At 43.9% G+C, this 17,771-nt stretch overlaps 1 protein-coding gene across 6 annotated transcripts in view; it reads right to left on the bottom strand.

Annotated features, from left to right (window-relative positions):
- Positions 1–17,771, bottom strand: part of GPR176 (G protein-coupled receptor 176) — a 39,291-nt gene that overhangs the window by 18,779 nt on the left and 2,741 nt on the right. For 2 of the 6 annotated variants that reach the window (XM_032689989.1, XM_032689995.1), the window contains exon 1: positions 15,451–16,177. The exons of 1 other annotated variant lie outside the window; for it this stretch is intronic. In XM_032689989.1, the coding sequence (XP_032545880.1) occupies positions 15,451–15,679 (229 nt within the window). In that variant the 5' untranslated portion in view covers positions 15,680–16,177. Of the gene's footprint in view, positions 1–14,155; positions 14,221–15,450; positions 16,178–16,335; positions 16,594–17,771 lie in introns of those variants that run through there. 3 more of the 6 variants (XM_032689990.1, XM_032689991.1, XM_032689992.1) reach the window with 3 other exon arrangements.

Here is a 17,771-nt window from a genome sequence, read left to right as displayed (position 1 = left end):
TTGGGGAAGAACAGAAAGTATCCACCTGGGCAAGAGTATCCCCTTGCATACTGGATGCACCTGCAGTAGAAAGAACTTCAAGGACAGGAAGCAGCAATGGCAGAAGGTTGCTTTACTCGGCACAGAGTTAGCTGGCTTTGAGACATTGGAGAGGAAGGTGCACAGGGTAACTTGCCTGTGAGGTGCAAAGACAGCACATCTCCTGGGATCTCCCAATAGCTCACAAGGGAGAACAGGATCAATGCTCAGTCTGTATCAGTACTGGCAACACAGGGAAGTGTTCTAGAGACTCAGTTTAGGCAATCAACCAGGATACTGAAGACCAGGATCTTCCTAACCACTGTCATTAAGAGAGTTATTAAGAGCTCTGTATGCTGGGGGCAGGCAGAGATCTGGAGTCTCAATGCTGAATGAGATGGGAATGCTGAGAAGTGGGTTTTTAGATACATTAAAAAATGGGACAGGTACCATTCTGGGTAAGACAAACCCGTAAAAGAAGGACAGGCTTGCTGTATCTTAAACAAACTGGAGTCAGACTTAAAATTGCAGGGAAACATTTAAACTAAGAGCTGGGGAAAGCCAAAAGGTAGAGAAATACCTGATTCAGACTGACACAGTCCAAATTGGTTGTAGCTAATGCTCCTCTGAAAAGGCTATGGGAAATAAATAGCCTAATACAACAAATGGAAAAGGCAAGTCAGACTACCCTCTTTGTTCTCCTAAAAATTACAGATATTAAATTGAAACAGCAACAAAAACCACCCTACCTCAGTATTTTCCACTTTTTCTATTTAATTCAGACAACAGCAGAAGAAAATGTATTTTAGCTCCTTGTATGAATGACTTTTTTTCTTGTTCTACAGTATCAGAGAAACTATCCAGTTGTGCCATAAGAAATAGAGGTACACCAAGAGGAAGGCCTGTGGGAGTTTGAAAACATGCCAAATGACACAAGGTTTCTGGAGAAAGATACAAGCGGTCACACAAGAAGCAACACTACTTTGTATTTCATCAGTCTTCTGGAAGAAATTCATGAGTTCTTGTATGGAATTGCTTTGACAGACAAGAAAGTAAGTCAAAGGTGGTAGAAGAAAGCAGATTAAAAATAGAGTCTCTGTCTCCCAAACAATCACAGGCTTTTTTTTTCCCCCCGAAGGAACTGGTAAAACCAAAAGAAGGACTGTATTTGCCAGGAAGTAAGCCCGCCAATTCATGATGGAGAAGAATGCCCATTACAGTGTTGAATATCATAGCTAATAAAGTATTTTAAAAGGCAGCACTCCACAGCAATCGCCAACAACAGCAAAAGACCATGAGCAGAGAATAAGACAATTAGAGCTCTCCCTGCCATCACCATTTCAGCTTCACTACTGCTTTTGTTACTACCATAATTGCCATTTGCATTGTCTGGCTAATCTAATGCCTTACCATGAGAGGTTATGTGATTTCTTATTCAGCCAGCCTTCCAGTCCAGGATATTCTCTTTATTGCAATGTTTCTATGGAAGCTGGCTGCCTACAAGGCACCAGTTCTTGTTCCTGCTTCCAGCTGCTAAATCTAATTTGAAGATGCTAAAAATAAAAAAAGGCTTACATGTAACAGTACTGTTCAGAAAGCAAAAGGCTGTACTTCCTACAGAGATAGCATTTAATCAGAAGGGAAATGAAGGGAGGTACAATAAAATAATTGCCTTACTAGTATTTCTGCCATTTGCAAACTTTCTAGCAGTACCTAGCCTACTTTCAAAACATTTTGAGAACTCTTGAGATATTGAGACAGCACATACAGGAAACATAATATGGAGAAATCCCAAGTCTTTGGACATCCAGTTCAACTGCTGCCCCAGTGACCACCTATACTGGACATCCAAGATTAATTAGAGTAATTTACAAATTCTGTGATGGGCCAGGTGGGTGTAGGGGTTAAAAAAAGTACAACAGGAATACAAAGCATTACCCGGATACTTTAGGAATTTTTCCTTAAATATACACATGATGTATATAAAATCCACTTGTGTTTTCCAGTGCAAAACACTTTACATTGATATTCCCACTAGTACACATACAATGTCTTGCATGACCTCAGAGTCTCATCTTACCCAAATTATCAAAAACAAGTGGTTTGTAGGTTATACTAAGAAATGTGATTACAGGCTCACCTCCATGAAGATGAAGGAGCAGAGAGACACAACAGCAAGCATGGGAACCACAAAATCCTATTCAGAGAAAGAAGCCCCTGCCCCAAACCCTCCCCAGAAAACGAGACCTTATGCCGAAGTCAGTAACAAGGATTTTATTTAACAATGAATGTGAGGTAGAGAAGTAGAAAGAAACAGAAAAGAGAGGGGAGAGAAGGGGGGCAGGGGAAGAGGAGGGGAGAAGGAGAGAGAGAGAGAGAGAGATCAAGCAGAAGACAGTCACCACCTGTGGATCCAGTGGCATCCCGTTGGTCCCTCTGGGCTTCTTGGTGGTGGGGGTCCCAAGGTTGTTCAAAATTTTCCACTATTTATACATATTAGCAAACAAAGGAATTAACACTCATTGGCTACACAGTTCTCTTATTCTATTGGTTAAATGATTCCTTCGCTTCTCATGCTAATTACTCTGCATGCTCAGTCTTCCTCTTGAGTCCATGGGTTTCTTGGCTCACTGGTCCATGAGTCAGTGGTCAGGATCTTCCCCTGCCAGCGTAACCTTTTACCCAGAGCAGATTTCAGCACAGTTGCTGAGTTGCTTTCCTTGTGGACTGTATACTCTGCATTCTTTGTGTCCATTACCAGTGATACATTTTTCTCCCTAAGCTTTGTTAGCTTCCCCCTAGGTCTGAGATAACACCCAGACAATAGTACCACCTTTATCTTATCTAAAGGTCCTGCCATGGTGGCTCATCTTACAGTCCAAGTTCCAGGTATCCACGGAGGCATATTCAGGGGGGCTTTGGTGGTCATTGGTGGTCACAGATGTCATTTGTTCCATAACTTGGGGTGTTGTTTGACCAGTGATATGCGTATGAGCAGTTGCTTCTTTACAGTTTGCCACAGTGGGATTTTTGCCCAGATGCATTAACTAGGATGTGCTAAATATCCCTTGCATCTCCAGGCCTGGAGTTAGCAGAATCCTGTTGCTCCCTTCACGGTTAAGTCCTTCTGTGGCCTTAACAGTATTTGAGACAGGCAACTGTGCTCTTTAACTCCTGACACCAGTCTGTAGTAGGGCATGCTCAGCCCCATTGGCCAGGGGTCACCCCCATCCAGGGGTCTGTGGGGGACGCTCTCCAGGTCTCCTTTCAGAGTAGGAGGTTTTAGCCCAGGGGTAAGGCAGTCATTGTGGGATGCAGGGAATGAGCATTCTGAGATTGTACAAGACCTATTATAGGATGTTTATGGTAGAGGGTAAAAGGAGAGTTCATGGTGGTTTAGGTGGGAACAAATGTGGGAGAATAGAAGGAAAATGAGATAAAAGCCATCTATAAACTGGCATGTGGGCCATACACTTATTGTGCCACGCCCTGCATCTGTTCAGCACAGTCTATCCCATCTTCTCATTAAACTTCATTTCCAACTCTTCTCGTGGGTGAGGGGTTCTCCACTCCATGGATCTGTGAACATACAGAAATCCAAGTGCAGTAACTGGAGGAAGACCATGGGACATCAGGGCTGTTGCATCAGGATGGCAACGACTGGAGAGACCGGAGAATAAGCGTTTGTGTGGTGTGTTGTCAGTGTGTGATCATGACTGAACATCAAGCCACACTAACCAGCATGTAAGAGAAGATGCTTAGACGGCAAGTATTGGTGTGGCCATAAGTCTGAGCCAGGTAACCGGGGGAACAAGAGGGCTCTAAAAGTTAGCTAGCAGAGGACCTGGACCTCCAAGCCAGCTACTGGAGAGAGCCATCTACATCTGTGTGTCTGTGTGTGAGCCAACTGGGAGACCAGAGGATCCCAGGCCAGCTACTGCGTAGACTGGGTGCCTAAGACCAGCTACTACAGAGGGATCCATTTGGGCTTATGTATCTATATACTTATATATTTTATACTAATGGGCTTTCATCCTAAGCAGCAGAGGAAAAAGAAGAGGACAAGGCCAGTGATGCGCCTTGTGTCTGCATGAGTGCTGCAATTTCTTTCCGTGTCAGTCCGTGTAGCTGCTCAGATGTATTGTGTGCCTCTTGGGAATGTGTGCCCTGCCTTGCTATGGCTGGTTCTGGGGGCACAGAGATGCAGCACGTTCACCTCTATCAGCCTACAGGATTCAACAGCACTTGAATACTTACCAGAATCTTTTGTGGAGATGAGTGGAAGAAAAGTATACAATTTCCTAGATCTTGAAATATGTTCCTAATAAGTGGCAAACTTACTTTTTCCAAGATCACACAAATAAGAAATTAATTATTAAAAAACGAACACAATAGAATAAAACCCTCATTTAAGTGCTCATAGTGCCTGCCCAATAGCTAGCTAATAAATGAGATCTGTAACAGAACTAGCACCATTTAAAATTCTTGTTAAGTGCATGGGTTCATTCATGTATGAAATAGTAACTTACCACCTGTAATATCCAGTACAAAATCTTGATGTATCTAGATCTTTACTGAAGTTCAAAACAGTTGAGTGATATATACACCAGCATTTCAGCATTCAGGCATTTCAGCAAATGTAACTCACAGCGAAAAGCAAATCATGACATCCAGTCACTTAGAGCTATGGTTCACAGCTCTCATTAAAGTGTTCACATAGGGACTACAGACAGTAAAATTAATCAGTCTCACCCGAAACAGTAGCAGTCTACAACCTCCTCAGGAAGGGAAGAGGAGGGACAAGCGCTGATCTCTTCTCTCTGGCGACCAGTGACAAGAGCCAAGGGAATGATATGAAGCTGCGTCACCAAAGGTTTAGGTTGGATATTAGGAAAAGGTTCTTCACTCAGAACACTGGCTGTGCTGTGGAACAGGCTCCCCAGGGAGCTGGACACAGCACCAAGTGGTCAGACTTCAAGAAGCATTTGGGCAATGCTCTCAGACACACGGTTTGACTCTTGGAGCTGTCCTGTGAAGGGCCAGGAGTTGGACTTTGATGATCCTTGTGGGTCTCTTCGAACTCAGGATATTCTCTGATTCTGTGCTAAATGGGGATCAGTTTAACATCCTTGACACACATGATCTTTAGAGACATTTGCTAACCCCCCAGCACATGACTGAGGAACTATTCAGCACACAATATTCTCAGCATATCAGGCACATGCATTTCAGGTATAAATCACTGCATCTCACACACTTCCAGACTAAGTAAATGGCTGTTTTCCCAATGCCTCCCTTTTAAAAGGCAGCAGCAGTGCTATCTGAGGAGCCCCTCAGACAAGGCACCTCTGCCGAAGCTCGGGGAGGAGAGGTCTCCATGGCAACGGGGGCCCCAGCATTCTCACAAGCCTCTTCTTCACCCTCTCCTCAAACTCAATTTTTTTCCAAAGAGAATTGCTTAGGCGTTCCCCTGAACACACATAGGAGCAAAAGCATAATACCTATTCTAGACAGACTTCACCAAGGTGCATCCTGAAGTGGGCTTACTGCTGCAGGGTCCATGGCTCACCCATACAAAACCACAGGACAAAATTATTACCATAATGTTATGATACTGTAATACATTATTATTATGGAGTTATTATTACACGCAAACACTACCATATCATCATTTGCCTGATGCTTCCTTTTAGACTCAATTTTCAGTCGCTTTTTGCTTTGCCAAACTTTAACTATTCTAGCTAAGCAGAAACTAAGTTAATCTATGCAAAAGTGCCTGTTTTAGAAGATGTCATCTAAAACAATTTCAATTTTTGTGTGACACCAATAGAAACAAAACACTGTCATTCTCATTCCCAAACCTTTTTTTTCTTCCTCTCAGATGGTTCTACTCTTTTTGGGGGCAGGGCTATAAATTTTTGTTGGACCTCTTGCAGATGTACCCCTCTTATTCTTTAAAAATTCTCTCAGTCTAGACTTGAATGATGTGTCTGCAGTATTTTTTTAGTGCAAGATTCCCTGCACTATTCTTTACAGAATGCCTTTAGCAAATTTCACTGGTAGCTGTTCAAAGATAGAGATATTTATTCCCTATGCTAGTATGCATTTACCTTTGCAAGCACATTACCTAGACCACCAGTTACTTTGGGTTTGTACTCCAGAAGGAGTACAAATCCCTTTATAAATTACTTGCTGTAACAATTCCATTTTACATCTGTCTGCAAAGATATCAAGACAGGGAGAAGAAAAGCAGCTTCAGGGGCAGGGAGAATCTGGGAAATCTTGCAGGACACTGGGAAGGCAGCAGGGGCTCACACTGCACTGTGAAAATCTGGAATCTCTTTCAAAGGGCACTGTTTTCTTTTGAAGGACACCTCCCTTTGATATCATCATAACATGGCTAACCAGAAGGTAACCAACCTAACCCACAGTTTCTGAAAAAGTGCTATAACCACTGAAATAGAGTTTAAACTTTTCCAGAGCATCCTCAGCCTTTCCAGTGAATTTTCTTTCTGTACAAGACAGATTTGGGAAGACAAAAGAGCAAGTAAAAAGAGCCTAATTCCCCAAACCTCAAATAAGGCATTGACCTAAAAGGTCTGGAAAAACTTCCTGGATTTGGGATTATTTGGGATACAGTTAGTAAAAAATACACAGAAAGTAATATGCATATTTAATCTGTGGAATAGACACTAGACGTCTAGAGGACATCTCTTTCTCATTATAATTTCCATCAATTTTTGTGGGTTTTTTTTCCTAAATGTCTAAAAATAATTATTTTTTAATAGAAGAAATTCAGTTTCATCTACATGGCTAACATGATGTGGTAGTTTGGTCTGGGCCTTCCTTGGTGACCAGTTTGTAACCAAGGAAGGGCCCAGATTTACCCAGTATTCCCTACAATTTTTATGTAAGCCAGGTTGTAAGAAGAAAGGAGGAAAGGCCTTACCAAACCTTATCACATGAAAATTGTGAAGATACTCAAATAACCTCAGGAGCAAATGCAAACTCTCAGACCTTGGTAATATGAAAAGAATATAAACTACAAACCATGATAACGGGAAACTTAGGTTAGCTATACAGAAGACATTCTTTCCTGTGAGGGTGGTGGGACACTTGAACAGGTTGTTCAGGTAACTTTTGGCTGCCCATCCCTGAAAGTGTTCAAGACCAGGTTGGATGGGGCTTGGAGCAACCTGGTCTAGTGGAAGGTGTCACTGCCCATGGCAGGGGGATTGGAACTAGACAATCTTTAAGGTTGCTTCCAAACCAAACCATTTTGGGATTCTATTCTATGATTCTATAATGGGATATAATCTCACCCAAGCCTAGTTGTGTAAAAGGACAACTCAGGTGACCTGTCTGGTGGATGAGGGGAAGGCTGTGGATGTGTCTACCTGGACTTCAGCAAAGCCTTTGACACCCTCTCCCACAGCATACTCCTGAAAAAGCTGGCAGCCCATGGCTTGGACAGGGGCACTCTGTGCTGGGTTAGGAACTGGCTGGAGGGCCGGGCCCAGAGAGTGGTGGTGAACGGGGCTGCATCCAGTTGGTGGCCAGTAACTAGTGGTGTCCCCCAGGGATCAGTGTTGGGCCCAGTCCTGTTTAATATCTTTATTGATGATTTAGATGAGGGGATTGAGTCCACCATCAGCAAATTTGCAGATGACACTAAGTTGGGGGGGAGTGTCGATCAGCTGGAAGGCAGGAGGGCTCGGCAAAGGGACCTGGACAGACTGGAGAGTTGGGCTGATTCCAATGGGACGAGGTTCAACAAGGCCAAGTGCCAGGTCTTGCACTTTGGCCACAACAACCCCCTGCAGCGCTACAGGCTGGGGACAGAGTGGCTGGAGAGCAGCCAGGCAGGAAGGGACCTGGGAGTTTGGATTGACAGGAAGCTGAACATGAGCCAGCAGTGTGCCCAGGTGGCCAAGAAGGCCAATGGCATCCTGGCCTGGATCAGGAACAGTGCAGCCAGCAGGACCAGGGAAGTGATTCTTCCCCTGTACTCAGGGCTGGTGAGGCCACACCTGGAGTGCTGTGCCCAGTTCCGGGCCCCTCAGTTCAGGAAGGATATTGAGGTGCTGGAGCAGGTCCAGAGGAGAGCAACCAGGCTGGTGAAGGGACTGGAGCACAAGGCCTACGAGGAGAGGCTGAGGGAGCTGGGGTTGTTTAGCCTGGAGAAGAGGAGGCTCAGGGGAGACCTCATCACTCTCTACAACTACCTGAAAGGAGGTTGTAGCCAGGTGGGGGTTGTCTCTTCTCCCAGGCAACTATCAGTAGGACAAGAGGGCACGGTCTTAAGTTCTGCCAGGGAGGTTTAGGTTAGATATTAGGAAGAAATTCTTTACAGAGAGGGTAATCAGGCATTGGAATGGGCTGCCCAGGGAAGGGGTGGATTCTCCATCCCTAGAGGCTTTTAAGAAGAGACTGGATGTGGCACTTAGTGCCATGGTCTAGCAACCACAGTAGTGCTGGATCAAGGGTTGGACTTGATGATCTCTGAGGTCCTTCCAACTGGGCTGATTCTATGACTGTGATAAGCTCCTCCATTTAACTGCAGTTAATGGTATGTGAATTTGTATGCAAGTAAGTGAACTGTGGAAAAACTTGTGTTAAGAGTGAGAGAGCACATATCCTCATTTCCTTCAATACCGTTATTCCTGGTCATCCTTGCCCTTCTCCTGAGAATAACAGAATATACTATTGTCCACTGTATTTCACCTACCAATTTTATCCCCCTTTCAAGCTAAACTCACTGTGTATGCTGGCTACAAGTGCTCTTTGGAGACTCTCTTCTTCATTTTCAAGATCCTCTCCCACTGCTTGCACTCAGCTGAAAGCAGTTGCAGCCATCTCCACAGACCTCTCCCCACCAAAACTCAGATGAAATACACCCTCTTCCTTTTGCCAAAGGTTTGGTTGCTGTGCTAAAGTAATAATTAGTCACTGCAGACTGATTCCTTCTAATGACAAGAGGAAAATACACTTTGTAGATCGGTACTGCTGTACTCCTATATGCACTGCAAAACTGATCTCAAGAATCATCTTTAATAAAAAGAAACCTATTAAAAATTTACTCACTTTGAAAAGGAGTCCTCTGTCATCCCAAGCTTAAAACAAACAAAAAAAGCATATTTGATTTGCCAGTCATCAGTTGTCACCTATTTCAAGTCATTGACCACACGTATTCTTTTTCAAACTAGCCACAAGAGTAAAAGCAGTAACTCCATACTGTTCTGAATCAAATTGATAGTATTTGTTCACAGTTACCTTGTTCAAATACTCTGTTTTCATAAACTGCTTACTCATTTTTGAATAGCAGCCAAGAATATATTAGAGCTTGTTGCTGTTTTCTTTTTATGTGGAGGAGGAGGTGGAGGGAAGAAATAGTCTGAATTAAAAAATACTATAAATTTCAGGTTACAAATTTAAATTTTTAAATCTAATGAAAAACAACCTATAAAATTTTATCTACCCCTTTGACCTCTTTCTGGAAGATCTGAAGCCTCTATTTCTTCTGACTGCAAGTGTGTGATGAGTAACACCAACAGCACTGGTGATCTCCTGCCACAACGTGGCTGCTCTGCTCTGCATTACTGAAACATTGCAGTGCTACTTCCAGTCCTACCATGATGTAAGTTAATCCTCACAGCATGCTTTGTATATTATAAGCCCAAGCAGCCTGAAATATATCCCAAAAAATGGAAGAGTGAGATCACTGCATAAGCTCCATCTCTCAATACAGTCTTCATGATGAGAGAACAAACAAGAGAAAAGCTAGAATGCACAGTTCACATAGGTCTCAGAAAGGGGTGAATGGAAAACAAAAAGCAATAAACTGTTTCATAAGGTAATATTGCCGCACAGCATGCTTCTCAAATGGTGGAAACTTCTTTACCTTAGGGTCCTCTTATTTGTAAAGCCAATGCAGATGTATCTGCACAGCCAGATGTAACTCTCAGTCTGTTAGGCACTACAGGAAAAGTCAGCAGAGTCTCACTTTCCTAGCCCATTGATCTCAGTCAGTCAAACCACAGTCTTGTCTCCACTGCAGTAGCAGGCAAAAAACATGGTCTCTCCTTATAGGCTCCTGAACCTCCTGGTTTCTGTACTTGCTCTGTGAGAACAAGCTCTGTCCATACCTGGCAAATGTACAGACAACCTAGCACAGGAAGAGTCTTGGTCACAACCCTCATTGGCCTGCATTTCTCTGAGACATGCTGACCTTTGTGATCACAACGAATCGTACAAAAGCTGAAGCCTAACTATTCTCCAGCAGGAGAAACCAACTTCCCATGCACATGAGAACGCTACAGATTTTCCTTTTCTACCATTCCAATAGTACTCAGCAGTCTTCTTCCAAATAAATCCCTACACAATCAGCAAAACTCACTAAATCTTTTTTTTTCATTTAAAGGGGAAAAAAAATCCCAAGCAGAACTTTACTCCTGTTTAAAGAGAAGCAACTTCAGCAGCTGCACGAAAAACTGTGCTTTTATTATGAATTTGCATCACTGGTGGCACTCTGTTAATATGGCAATAGGTGGCAGAACAACATTGTGAAGCGGACAGACTCAGAAGAAAAACTCTGAAACAAGAACCCAGAGGCAGACAAACAGGATAACCTGTCAAAAAAAAAAAATCATGAGGATGGAGAATATGGTCTCCATCATCAAAAGTTTAGTTTTTGACAAGGCAGTAGTCTGAAACCTAAATTTTATTTTATCTTTCCTTTTATCAACTTCATCCCTTCGATAACAGCCGTTTGAATTCGTCAGCTAAGAAACGTAGCCAGTATTACTGTGACTGAAAATCATAATTCACTTCCATAAGTAATCCTGATTTCGTCATCTTAGCCACATTCATCTGGTAGCAGGTGGAGGGAAGTGGCCTGAAACACAGGTTACATAAAACAAAACAGTTCCTACAGTTCTCACAAGGCAATAAAAAATTACCTAACCTGAGTCAGGCAGAATACAGGGAACTGCAGAGTGGAGAGATCTGTGCAGGATTAGTGGAAGTGAAACAATCAATCTCAAAGAAAATCTTTACCTTTCTTGTTCTTCCACTGATGATTTCTACATCCTTTCAAAATGAGTTAGGGCATGAAAAGCTTGAATCTCTTGACACCTTTTACCACATGGGATTAAGTGAACTGAAGTAATCAGTACTTACAGCGTGTTTCTTCTCATGTCACAGTGCTCCCACCTGTATCGTTCCAGTGGCCTGTAAAATCAGTAATTCTTCCCACTGATGCCTTTCACTTCCCCCCATATTTAAGGTAAGGTGGTTGAGAGGTTCAAAAACCAGTCATCTCTAAGACAATTGTCAGAAGCATCATAACTATTTTGGCTTCTGTTCTCCTATAGTAACTTCTCTTAGCAGCAACAAATTTAGTCGTACAGTACCTTAAGCTATGGTTTAAACAGAATACTGAGTGCAACTCCCCTGACCCCACACCAGAAACATCTCTCTCTACACATGCACTTGTCCTTCCAGAGTTCCTGAGGCACCCACTCTCTTGATTTCAGGGAGTTTTAAGTACGCATGTGGATCAGAAAAGGAAAGTGGTACTGGAGGCATGGTTCTTTCCATAGTGCTTTTGTTGATGTTCACCATGCTTGCCTTCTTTTCTGTAACATGTTCCACATTCCCTGACCCAAGCATAGTTCAAGCAGTGGAACGAGAAACACCAGTGGCATGTGTTTTCACTGTTTTATTCTAGTCCTGCCTAGAGCTGTTAGCTTGCAGGCTAGGAAAGGTCCTTACTATGAGAACTGCCATTACTAGCCGTGGAGCTGCACAGGAAGACAGCATTAACAAAGCCTTCTAGTCTCTCACACCCTTGGTACCTTAGCTTCTGCATTTGCTAAGTTTATCAACACATACAAAGCATTTAAGCCTACCAGATGAATTCCCCAGTTCATGCACTCAGATACAGCATCACAGAAAGAAATAGCTTACAAGTCTTAAATATACTGCAAATCTTTCCTTCATAGAGGCAAACTGAGCTGCTGACCAGGATAACTAAACTGACCACATTTCTCCTTCCAATGCTTCCTGTCTTGTGCAGAAACCTTGTGGTAGGTTACAGTCAAGGGAGGGCATAACTGGCAGTACCAGTTGGGTTGAAAGTACAGAGACACAGATTTACTCATTTTACTCCTTGGTTCTTGAATATTAACATCATAGGTACTCTGCTAGGTGAGAAATTCCACACAAGTAGTGAAAGAGCAACAATAGAAAGTTTGTGTGAACAGACTCAAAGTCACAGGAACAGCTACTTAAAACTGTACCTTTTAAGTATATTATAGCTTCTTTAACTCAGTAACTCATACCCAAGTTACCAGAAGAAATCTCATCCCTAAGTGCCCTAAATATTTAGTGATTTCATGACTAAATAATTATGTTCTGTCCATTCCAAGCATGGAACGATCTGATTCTTCACAAAATCAGAATTTTTTAACAATGAAAACTTTCTAAAAATTAGGAAAAAAAATAGGAAAAAAATCTGACATTTAGCAAGCCTCGTCTTAATATTCCTGGTTTGTTCAACCAGTTAGATCCTCTGATGCACATGTTAAGGTCACATCCAGGTTCAAGGTTTGGCAAGCTTGTGACAAACAAAAATTCCAGAATCTAGTATCACTGATATTATTACCTAAAACAGACAAATAAACTGAGGATGAGCTTTCAATGTATTTAAAAGTAACCATAAAGAAGAACAATTTGACTCTTCTTTGCCCTCAGTAAGTATGAAAAACATTCACCATAGCACTGTTTTTTCACAACACAGTGAAAACTAACACAAGAACTTTTGCTATTGCTACAAGTCTTCCCGGGGTCTGGGACTCTACAAGTCTCAAACAGGGGTCTTAAATGGGAATAAAAAAAACCCATAATGTACATCTCTCTCACAACTGATATCACATTCTTCTGCACAGCAGGAACCTAAATTAAATTCACAACACCAACTGTGATTCTTCCCTCTTTTAGGACCTGGGCCTCTCCATGCTGTAGACTACTGCTTGTGTCAGACCCCAGTAATCATTATCAAGACTGAGTCATATACATTTGTTCCCTTTCAAGCTGGAAATAGAAATAATTTCTTCCTTTAAAAGGGTAGTGCTATTTTATCCAACAGCTAAGTGGCTTGGGCACACACTGATGTTGTGAAATGCACAAGCTGTACATCCACCCAAACCACAGAGGATTCAAACCCACACATCCTACCTCTGAGGGCCATGACCCCCATCTCATGCTTCAGGAGGAAGGATAGTCTTAAGGGTTATCTCTCTGTAAAGAGGAACCTGAGACTCACCAGACCAAAGAACTGCTATTCTGCAGCTCAAGTGAGGAGCTCACCTGATGGAGAAAAGACCTGGATGACACTCACACTCTAAGGACCATGTCAGAAAATAAATGATAACTTAATTAACAGCGTTTGTGCAAGCCTAAGAGTGAGGTAAGTATCAAGTTGTTATCCCCTGCTGATGCAGATATACTGTCCAGCACGTGCACACGTGAAACTTCTGGCACATATGAGAGTTGAGCATGCAGGCACTGAAGTCCTAAGACCTTCTGGAGATCAGGGCTTCAGCTTTTTGGTGGCTTTGTTTCCATTCAGTAAAGAGAAAATAGCACTACATTCATAGGGATGATATGGGAAGACACTTTAAAGATTCACAAGTTTTTAGTTGTTACAATAGTGTGTATCATAAATGTTCTTAAATTAGTATTTCAGGGCAGCAGGGAGACTGGAAAAGAAGGTAGTTTCAAAAAAACAGTTAAAATTGGTTTCCATCACTGTAAATTCATGAAGCCCGCTGCTAACATCTGTCATTGGACCTAGTGCATTTTCATCATTTAAAAAGAAGCACATTATTTCCTCTCCTGTTTAGCTCTTTGACAGTTCTGGAGAAGTTACTGATGTGGAAGCTTCATCAGCCTCCCAGCCATCCAATCTGCATATAAACCCCTTGTGACATGTTCAAATTTTTTCACAGTCCATCTCTTGAAAACAAATTGCAGGAGTACCAAACCATAACTTACATTAGCCTTGCAGAATTTGTAGCTATGTTATTTTTTGGTTGGTCGGTTCTTCAAAACTCCTAGTTTCTGAAGCAGGGATTACCTGAGTGTGTCTGTTTCCTTCTTCAAATAAAACTGTAGGATCCATGCTCTTGGCTCTCTTTCAGGCTCAAAACAAAAAAAAATAAATAACTAAATTTCTGACTTCTCTCACCCAGTCTAGTTATTTTAGGGCAATATTTGCTGGCTATCATTTTGTGCCAGGTACTGTGCAACATACGGAAAAAGAGAGTCCCTTCCCCACACTATTTGTGTGCTAAAAAGAAAAAAAGCAAGAACCATGGGGAGAGAGGAGTAATTGATGCCAAAAGACTCAGTGACCTACAGCAATAACTAGTAAGTATATCACTGACTGAGGCTCAACCCTGTTCCAAGACTACGCTTACCATTATTTAAGTGCTACTAAGTATTACCAAAATGAAACAGATATTAGAACTTACTACCCTGAACACAGAAATGGATTTTAGCATTACTCAAGACCAGGAAAACCCAAACCACATCCTTGACAATAAGAGTAAATGACCATCAGCAAAGTCCACCTGGACTTACCTAGGAGAGCTGGACACTCTGTTAGTCAAGCCCTGTGTGAAAAGCCTTATCATTTCCAGCAACTAGCTTTGAATAAATGAGATAGTAGTGGCATTTTACTGAAATCCAGCCTACTGAACTCCCAAACAGTGCTAACTTGATTGACCATAAGGCTTATTTCACCTTTTTTTTTTTTTGCTAAGAAATGCATACATCTGTATTCCCAACAAAACAACCTACTACAGGCACCCTAAAGGAAACGTACATGCATTTGTAAAGTTATATGACAACAGTTTACTACCACATATCTAAAGTCTATGATTCCTACTGTAAGGATAATAACTGGGCAAGATTGCATATGGTTACACATATTTGTAGAATAAAGTACTTTCAAAGGATTAATTTAAAACCTGCAGGCCACAAATACCAAATTACCGCAGTGTGAAACTGAAATTTAGCAAAACTTGTTTAAAACACCCCACATCCTTTTTTATATTAAACAGATTCCATTGGAGCTGAAAATAAAGGCGTAATCAACCCATTTAACTTTTGTCCATTTAAATTCTGATAGAAAAGTTTACTAATACATATATATAATGTATAAGTTCTCATCTGTGATAAATAGCATTTCAGTTATAGCCTTTATTCATCAAAACCCACAAGGAACTTGAAATCATACACTTGAGGACCTGAAAAGCAAAACGAAGAGTGACTAAGGCATCAAATGATGTAGTTATCATTTGGTCTGCAGTCTCCGACCGTAAGGATGAAAAAAACACATCAAAAAAAACTCCAGCAACTCTGCCTCACCCAGCAAGGAGCCCACGAAGATGACAATCTGCACGGTGGTGGTGAAGTGCCGGTAGCCCCGCTCCTCGCCGTGCTCCTCGCTCTCCACGGCCCCGGCCTCGCTGACGTTCCCGCCCTGCCACACCATCTGCTCAGCCGAGGCGTTCCTCATCTCCAGAGCTCTGGTGACAGCCTGGTACGGGGCATGGTCGCTATCATTCCTCAACATCCAGCTTTTGTCGTACCCCATGGCGGAGTTCCTGCCCTCTCTGCTACCACCTAATGACCACAGGTTGTTGAGCCCTTCCCTTTAGCGAGTAAATGGTGCCCACAGGCAAAAAGGCGCTTCTAAGGATACAGCCCCTACTCTCGGAGGCATCTTCACCACATTCCTGTGTCCCGGGCAGCAGGGCCGGCTGTTCGCGTTTCCACCTCGTAAATCATGATAGCCAGTGAAGGAAAACAGAAAACAAGCCAGGCTTCTCCTTGCAATCAGCTCTCCCATATTTCTTGCTTCACACCGCCACAGGTCTCCTCAGCATGTTTTACCGCAATAAGCGAGAATGAGGGAATCACAGTGCACAGAATCACAGCCCGCACCGCGGCTCATCCTCCCAACTCCGACGAGGGTCGCGGCGCTCCCCCCGCGCACCAGGGTTCACTGCACACCAAAACTGGTCTGAAAAAGTTGAGGGACCACAAGCTCTTTCCCCCCACTCCACTCTCAGTGTTGGCGCTGCCTTTCTTCACAGCCTTGAGGGAGGAAAGACATGGTTTTCCCCCTGGCCCATCTGCTCCAGCTCGCTCCTCCCGCGGTGAGGCACGGCTCGCCTCCCCCGCCCCCCCCTCCGCCCCTCCGCCTCCCTCCTGGCTCGGCGCGGCGCTGGACACCGCAAGGACCCTTACACAGCGTCCAGAGAGGTCAGTGACAGCTCACTGGGTTCCACTGCGCTCCAGCTATTTCTCGGGGAAAATTAATTTGGTTTTGAATCCCAAGGCGGGGGGCGCTCGAGCCTCCAGTGAACCGAGAGGGCTCCGTACGATCCCTGCGCGCCCCGCTCTCAGCGCGCCCCGCACTGAGCGCGGCTGGCGGCGACACCTCGCTCGTTCGTGTGCCAACATCCCGGCCCGGGAGCCGAGCCGCTGCGCCCCCGCTGCCCGCGACCCCGCCAGCCCACAGTGCTGGCTGCCGCCAAGCCCCGCCGCGATCCCGCGGGAGGCGGCGGCCGGCGGGGCGGGCGGGACTGGTGGGGCAGGAGCCGCCGCGCTCCAGAGGGGCGGGCGCGCCGCCATCACGTGGCCGCCGCGCACGGCGGAGCCGCCATTTCGCTCGGTGGCTGGGAGCGTTTCTGAATCGGTATTTTAAAACAGGTCCGTAATTCTGAGGACAGGGTTTCAAAAGACGGTGCTGGATTCTAGTGTTGTTTGTTAAAATAGATATTTTTAATATAATTTGCCAGTAAAGCTCCTCAGTAGATGTAATAAGTTTGGGCTTTGACTGTGCAAAAGTTGTGCATCCATATAGGAGGTGCACATTTGCCTTTAATTTGAAGACTTAAGGCGGGTGGCTAGTTAAAAATCAAGACAATAAAGTGTTGGGGTTGACAGAGAACCTGTCAGCAGCCTGGCAATTAGTGACGAGGAATTTAAACAACTTTTAGGAAATATTTATTGTAATGGTGGACAGAACAAACGTAATGCAGCCCAGACCAAAGGTCACCAATCAAAATGTGTATAGTGTCACCAATAGCATGTCACAGCATGCACAGTGTCTTCAGTGTCACCAGTAAGAGTGTGTGCAGTGTTTTATGCTTGAGACTTTTGACCAATTGTGTTGTGGCACGATAGTGTACGAAGAGTATAAAAGCAACACTTGAGAGCAATAAACAGCTTCCTGATCACCTTGCACCTGGACTACGTCTGACTCTGATATCTGTGTCGCATTGGCCGTTCCGACATTATCAGCGACAATAAAGTTTTTTCAGCCACTTGCCAGCCAATCTGGAAATGCTCCAAGAAGAGGAGCTACCCATGAGCATGGTCCCTGCACAGCAAGGCTTCCTCAGGGACCCGACACCCACGAGATGTATTTCAGTGGCACACATCCTGTCACCTGTGATGTGAACTTGGGTGACACAGGACAGAGCTGGGTGCTGTGCCATGGGTTCAAAGATGTTTGCTGACCACAGGGATGGGGGACTGCCACCACCCCATTCCACCACAGGTCCTGAAGGCTGTTGGCCAAACCTCTGCTTGCACCTCTGTGTATTTGGCCCCTGCCCTTTGCAGGCTCCACTCATTCCTCTGGGAGCATGAGTCTCCCAGCTCATTGCTCCAGCCTT

This window comes from Chiroxiphia lanceolata, chromosome 6 (assembly GCF_009829145.1).
Source record: "Chiroxiphia lanceolata isolate bChiLan1 chromosome 6, bChiLan1.pri, whole genome shotgun sequence".
Lineage (NCBI taxonomy): Eukaryota > Metazoa > Chordata > Aves > Passeriformes > Pipridae > Chiroxiphia > Chiroxiphia lanceolata.
The sequence above is the reverse complement of the archived record's forward strand: the minus strand, read 5'-3'. Positions and strand labels throughout refer to the sequence as shown.